Source organism: Ptychodera flava, chromosome 2 (genome assembly GCF_041260155.1).
Source record: "Ptychodera flava strain L36383 chromosome 2, AS_Pfla_20210202, whole genome shotgun sequence".
Taxonomy (NCBI): Eukaryota; Metazoa; Hemichordata; class Enteropneusta; family Ptychoderidae; genus Ptychodera; species Ptychodera flava.
Genome location: NC_091929.1, coordinates 43,211,073 through 43,218,546, shown reverse-complemented (window position 1 = coordinate 43,218,546; position 7,474 = coordinate 43,211,073). Strand labels below are relative to the sequence as shown.

The window sequence follows — 7,474 nt, the reverse complement described above, 5'->3', positions numbered from 1 at the left end:
TGTTTCAGCGGTAGGATCATTGACAAAACTAATAGGGATTATTTTCACAAAAGATTCCATGAAAAGACATATAACAACTTAACAGACGTACGTCAATATTTAATTACGTAATATCAGTAAAAAAAACAGGATATATTTGTACAATCGATTTCACTCAAACGAGGACATTGCAAATACACAGTAGATAAACATGTGTTATTGAAGGTCACTATCATAATACATGTGTACACGGTAAACAGGAAGACACATAACGGTGCATCGCAAAGGTACACACAAACAAACTGAGAGACAGGCAAGCGGACCGTCAGGCAGACAAACAGACTTGAATTCCAGTACACCTTTCGTCCACATCAGTAAATGTTCTCATATCATGCACGATTTATTAATTCTTATTCAGGGACCAGCTGGTGCTTGCGTTCCCCGAAGTTTCCTTTCTGTATATTGTTCCTGCCAATGTAAAAAACTATCCTTTTACCAAAAATTGATCACATAGGTATAAATCTGAAATGGAAAACACAGACTCTGTACGTGTAATGTCCCTCAGCTGACGTAGGTGGCAGCACAGACAAAGAAAAAACTGTCCGTGGTGGCAGGCGCAAGCGGTCCTGGGTAAACGCCCTTTCTGCAAAAATACAAAAGTACTGTCGACAGCACTTCTGAATCTTCGTGATAATTGGTGGGTGACAATAAATTCAATCTTGGAAACATGGAAAAAATTCAAATTATTTATTCGTCGTGTTTAACAGAATAACAGCGCTTTTGCGACAATTATGCACAAAATATCCTATCTCCATGAAGGTAAGCGAACAACCTAAGGAAGACTGGTACATGTTGTGATCGCGTAGTCTAGAACTTCTCTGCCATGGGTTACGCTGTACACTACGCTCCCATGGAAACAAGGCTAGCTTATCCTTAGCTACAGCGTAACCGAGGAGGGGTCCTATACTGGTGATCGTTGAATCAGGATCTGAAACAACAGCCACATTTTAGACTAGCAGAAAATGGTATGAGAGTTACAATATTTTTGCAGACACTAATGCCTCGGTTATTTAAAATCATCTCGTAGTTCTAGCAAAAAAAAACCCCAAATCAATGTGATGAAAAATAAAAAAACATCATTTACTGTGTATTTGCAGACATAACTACCAGGTAGAATACGATATTACGGGAGAAAGATAAACTAGTAACATATTGTTGTAAATGGGTTAAAACAATACCAACAATTACTGATAATTTAGCACTGTCTTGTTTCACCTTTATGGCGAGCACTTTAACCTTTCATCACAAATAAAAACTCCTTCAAAACAAAAATTGGGTTTCAAAACTTTCCCAGCCCTCTCTGAGTACAGGCAAGTCTGTCTCTGTAATTTCATATTTCAATTCATTACAGTACATTGGTTTCCTGAGTATTTGCAAAACTACAAAGCTAGTTGTACAGACCTAGGCTGACTGGTATTGTACCAAAATATTATGTACTGCTCCAACAGGCTCTCATGCTCTATACAATCAAGTATACAATATACTTGGAAGTGTACAGCATGAGAGCAAGACGTGCGCCTGTGGTTTAAAAAATCCTGCAAATTGCTAAAACTCTATGACCGTTGACCAGATTAGGTTGAAACTTGGTATGCAGGTTCCTTTAGGTATCCTAAATGTTTTCAGATTGGGGTGAAATTTGTATGTATTTACTTTTGGGTTAATCTTTTCGGTTTTTAGTCAAAAAATCTTGGAACTAATGATTGCATAGCGACGAAACCTGAACGAAATCTTCACTTTGCTGCCAGTCCCCTTTTTTATCGAACACAGTCTTTTATAAATGGATGAAATGACGATCATAATTATACTTTTGTCGATAACAATGTAAACAGGCTGATATAATACATTTCACCTCATGAATTATCAAAAAAATAGTTGCAATCGTAAAAAGACTAAGCTTAATATCGTCGCTGGCAAACAGAAAACAGTAAGATAGTTATACTTCAGACAGGTTGCACCACTGGAGAGAAAAAGTAAATTAAATATACAGCTACCGTCATCTATTGTGGCAGCGTCGTCATAATTTGTGGCTTGTTGATAGGTACAACCTAGTTTCTTCCGCTTAATTTCGTGTTCATAACAAGAGCCATCCATGCAGCGAAGTATATCATCGGCTCTATCCTGGCCAGTTAGAAGCGCCCCCTGTAAGTACCCGTTGTACCGTTCGTGGGTGGCTTCGCCAGCGAAGTAGAGTTTCCCAACAGGTGCCTGAAGTCGTACGAAACTTTCCATGGAAACTTCAACCGGCCAGTTGCTATAGCTACCGTAGTGTAAAGGGTCAATTCCCCATTTGCTGACCAAAATGTCCGAAGCATCTGGAATATCATCACCGAACATATTTCTCAATACTGACATGATTTCGACTTTCGTTTCTTCGTCACTCTGGTATTCAACACGCCTTGATTCCTCTCCGGTGACCATGACAAACAAAATATTGGCTTCGTTTGGAAGTAGGCCAGGAGCGCCAAGATTTCCCCACACGGGATAATAGCCACGTCTATCGTCAGCCACAAGCATCCATTCTTCCTCTGGCCAGAATCGTTCGGAGTCCGCCGGGAACTGGAGAAATATTTTAGTGAACCAAGCCATGCGGAATTGATAAATTTCTTCCGTTTTCCATAGAGGTAATTCTGGCACAAATTCCACGACATCGTTTTCTAGAACGCCGATACTGAAAGTACAGAGAGCGAAGTCGGCTGTGAACACCTGGTCATCGCTTGTCGTTACAGTTACATTGTCGTCCGACCATTCAATTCGACTGACGAGGTGACCAAGTTTGAGACGCTCGTCACCTTCAGAAAGAAACTCATTGGCCATTTCTTTGATTATGGTACCAAACCCTCTCTGATCGGTGATGAAGTAGTCGCCCCCTCCAGATACCAGCTCATCCGAATTAGCTGATGTTGATCTCAAAGATGATACATCCGGGGGATCGGCAAACTCCGCGTCATGCTCGAAATACTCCACCACTTTCTGAACGGCATTCCGTGGGGTCCATCCGCCAAGCTTTCGTCCAGCACGTACCGACATATCTGGCGTCCGCCCAAGAAGCATATCGTCCAATAAATACTCGTCAATGTATTCGCCGGCGAATTCCCACATTTCCCAGTAGTCGTCTGCTATATGGGTGAAGTTGTTCCCAGCGTTGTCCAAAACAATGACGTCATCGTAATCAGAGTGTTTGCCTCGGATATTGTACTTTTCTTTCAGTTGCCAAATAGGATTGTCGGAGGAGTTACCAAAGTGTACCCAGTTTGCACCCAATTCTATCAGCTGCCCTCCAAAGCTCGTTGATTTCACCCGACCGCCGATGTCACTGTCACCTTCTAAGATCAGAAAGTCGTCCACACCACTGTCGGCCAAAGTTTTCGCCGCGGCGATGCCGCTCATACCGGCTCCAAGGATCAGAACTCGCGGAGTCCCCTCTGTAGAAACTGCAATGTTTGCGCCGAAGAGAAAGACAGTGAAAATAGTTAACAGCGACTTATTAGCCATGATTACGGTTCCTAATCAATTAGAGACACCACGCCTTGTGCCGAGTGGTACGCCAAAACACTGCTAACTCTATACAAAACACGTAAACTGTGCTTGGTTTATTTTGTTATATAATGAGCTTTTCTCGTCAACAGCACACCTGTGACGTAATCAGGAACGTAAAATCTATTTCCGGCAATACGTTCGCTTTATACCCCACAAACAGCAGTAAACAACAGCATTTACACGTAATGCAGAAGCTACATGTGAAACAATCGGCCGGATACGATAAAAGCAGAGTCTGTACAAATCTTTCATCGTCAATTCTATTCGCTTCAACTTTCGGTGCGAAACAAACCAGTACGGGCCCTAGGGTCTATGGTAGAATTCAAAATTTCATTTGACGTGTATGACACGCATTAACCTCGAATTTTTCGATTAAAAAGTGAAAAGTTTGAGAAGCTTTGTGAACCTGATGTGTTTTTTTGTAAATCTGAATTTGACCGATAAAATGGTGTCCGACGCTGCCTTGTCAGTGTGAGGCGGCGGGATCTCCAAGCTTATGTCCCCCCCCTCCCCCCCCCCCCCGCATACTAGATTGTGATTTGTACCATCAAAGATTCGTCTGTGAAGTACTGCGTGTCTCCCATGTGAAGTCAATTTTTAAAACTAATTTTATAAATTCTCAAAACTTACTATTTTTCACACTGCTTATTTTTAATGATCTGCAAAAATATGTTAGATTTAGAGAGGAGGTAGCATTTTTGTAAAAAAAAATCCAAAAACTGTGTCCTCAGCTACTAAGAATAGTTCAAGGATGAATAGAGAAACTAGTCGCACCTGCTTTATAGAAATAATATATGTAGTTTTCTGGGGGATATGACGAAATTAATATACATATTAACTTTTCTTAGAGTATTACCTCTTCATTGTCTGTGACTTGTTTACCAAAAGTATGGTATTTGTAGTAACAAGAAAATGTATTAAATGTAAAAAATGTGTTTCGTGCATGAATAAATGTGATAATGTAAAACCTGCAAAATTCTTACTACTGGCCATGGATGCTAGTACCTGCTGACGACTTTTACGGGGTTTTTTGGCGGTAATTTTGAAAGTATTGCCTCAGGGCTCGAAATTAGCGGTAGTCCCGCGTCCACAGACTACCAATTTTTGCCTGGGGCTACCAAAATCCATGAAATGGTAGCCCACACGGACTACCAAAGACCGGAACATAAAATTCAGTCAATACTTGACGTGCAATGTCCAATATCTGAACTGATATACTTGAATGACAGGCACTGGAAGTGATGGTCGATGAAAACGCATTTTCATTGCATTTTGATCATAATGTATCAATCACGGGCAATATGCCTCCTCCCTACAGAAAGTCCATGGTCTATTTTAGCACTGCTACGGTATATCTAGTCTCGACGTGCTGAGAAGGTCGTGGTCGTTGTCATGACTACTTTCAAAATTTTCATACAACTCTGAGAATGAAACAAGTTGTAAATAGATCACCAAACTTTTGAGTATCACTGTTGTCCATTAGGCCAAAAAAAATCGTTTCTGGTCACCGCGTGTGTCATTTCAGAACCTGCGCGCAATGGCATTTTTTGGGTTACATACTAATCAGTACAGCTATCCTTGATATCCCTGTTTGCATGTCCAAAAATGCTAAAAGGAAATGGAAGTTTTATGCAGCCAGTGATAAAAGACAATAACTGTTGTATCAATAGTGCCAAACCAGCATTGTTAAGAAAAAAAAGGAAAAAAAGAAACCGCTTCGCCTCATCACTTTTGCTGAAGGACCAGAAACATTTTTTTTTTTAGGGGGGTGGGTCTTATACCTGTTTCCTTTAGGTACTAGATGAGTAAGTATTCACATCAAATGACTAGAAAATTCACTTCATGGGCAGAAACTTAAAAAATATTTTTTCTTGTCTGGTTAATGAAAAACAATATCCCTAAACTAAAATATGCATGGGCTACCAGCCATTGTCATTGGGCTACCAACTTCAGAAAATGGTAGCCCAAGTGGACTACCAGGGAAAAAAGTTAATTTCGAGCCCTGCTGCCTTTATATCTAAGCACATCTTAATTGGATATAATTGAATAATTATTTGAATGTTTCACATTTTGCTAATAAGTAGAACAGAAAAAAGCTATTAGACTGGCAACCTTCAAGTTCAAGGCTAAAAATCGAAGAGAATTGTGGGTAATTTCTATTACTGTGATGCATGTCGACGGTGCCTCAACGACAGGATATTGGGAGTAACATTCGTCTGGAAGTTATGAATACGATCAATAAATGCCATGTATTAATTTTCTATTCATTATACTAGCCTTACCCGTGTCTGTGTGCCTATTACTTTACCCTAGCTATCTGTGTATAGTATTTCAAAGAAAACAGTCTATATCTGTTAATTGCCCTCCCTAATCCCCTTCATTAATTTCTTCTAGCAATCACCAACGTAGGGGCTTATCGCCCTGACCAAATAACTCATTAGCAGCTCATAAGGTAAGAGACGGTACCTTACGAGCTGCTAACGAGTTATTTGGTCAGCGGGATAAGCCCCCCCCCCCCCCGTTTGATCGGTAGAACAAATTAATGAAGGGGATTAGGGGGGGCAATTGACAGATATGGACTATTTTCTTTGAAAGAGTATACAGAGATAGCGAGGGTTACGTACCCCGGTAATAGGCATACACTTGATACATGACATTTATTGATTATATTCATAACTTCTAGACTCAACCCCACAACAATGGACCCCTATATAGCCAGCAATAATGGTTGTCAGTTTTGTTTGTTTGTTTGTTTGTTTTCTTTTAATCAAATGAATTAAACCCGCTAAGGTGGGCAGCCCAATCACCTTCTCACGGAGGCAGTTACGGTGTGGCTGCAATTTTGATAATATTTTCATCATTTCAAACCCGACTGTGCACTCGTCCCGCATTTGGTGTATTTGTACGGAAGATTAAAACTACGGAGCATAAACTCTACATTTTTTCCGTTACGTTTAGGCAAAGAGCTACATTTTTTTACACAATAATGGATTAAAAGTGCTTATTTTAATGTCAAAAATTGTCCTTGAATCTAAGACATAGTCTACATCTTTTGTAACAAGTCTACATAAGGCCAAAAGGGAGTCAAAACCGCTGTTAATATGTACAGAATCTTACTTATGAGTATCCCCGGGAATCAAATATATTTTGATTTTCCTCTCCCTCAAAATGTGGAAATTCATAGTAACAAAATATGTATTTTGCAATTTAACAACGTATAAATAGCCTAGACATGTTCAGTTTTGACATTAAGGTAGAGCATTCCAAAGGTAGAATGCGCCTTGGGGACAGATATGCGGACTCTCAATTTTTTTCAACGCTTTTCTGGTTACCACTTGTCTTGTGAGGGCTCGTTTTAAAGCTGTTGGAATACGAAAACTTTTCACCGTCATAGATTTTAAAAATCGAAAATTTTGCTTTTGCCAACAGCGTTAACAGAAGAATGGCGGCCATTTTGAATTTCAAATCTGCAGATGTTAGATAATTTGTTTCTATAGTGCTAAATTGTGCACGGTGACCCCTGATTTTTATTGTTGATCTGGTAAGCATGTAAGAGAACTGAAAGCTTTACTGAGGAAAGGTTGAGAAAATGTTTGAGTCTTTCACTTTGGAGCGCATACTACCTTAAAAATTGGCGTTGCACACATTGTTACTAAGCTGAAAATGTGCGCATTTCGACATGACATGGGAAGTCAATTGAAAACTATTTTTCATAAAATAAAAGGAACGAAAGTGTTTGTGTTGGAGATACAACAAGAGTTACTGACAGCTGACGGAGATTGAAACACAGCCGCTTGATAAACGTTAGGGTGCACCATGTCAACTTTGCGATGAAAATTACCCGCTTGTTCTTGCGTAAATCATCAGTTAATGACAAGACGGCAGTTCCTGCCTTATT

At 39.9% G+C, this 7,474-nt stretch overlaps 1 protein-coding gene across 1 annotated transcript; it reads right to left on the bottom strand.

Moving 5' to 3' along the window:
• Positions 1–540: 540 nt before the first annotated feature.
• LOC139150368 (uncharacterized) lies at positions 541–3,531 on the bottom strand. The gene is made up of 2 exons (XM_070722690.1): positions 1,979–3,531; positions 541–622 (listed from the first exon to the last, which is right to left on the bottom strand). The coding sequence occupies exons 1-2, from the start codon at positions 3,529–3,531 to the stop codon at positions 541–543; spliced, it is 1,635 nt and encodes a 544-aa protein (XP_070578791.1).
• Positions 3,532–7,474: the final 3,943 nt, after the last annotated feature.

Coding starts and splice junctions, on each gene's coding strand:
- LOC139150368 (XM_070722690.1), bottom strand. CDS start 3,531: ATGGCTAATAAGTCGCTGTTAACTATTTTCACTGTCTTTCTCTTCGGC. Junction 623..1,978: donor AGTGGTGCAACCTGTCTGAA/GTATAACTATCT, acceptor GTATTTTTGCAG/AAAGGGCGTTTACCCAGGAC.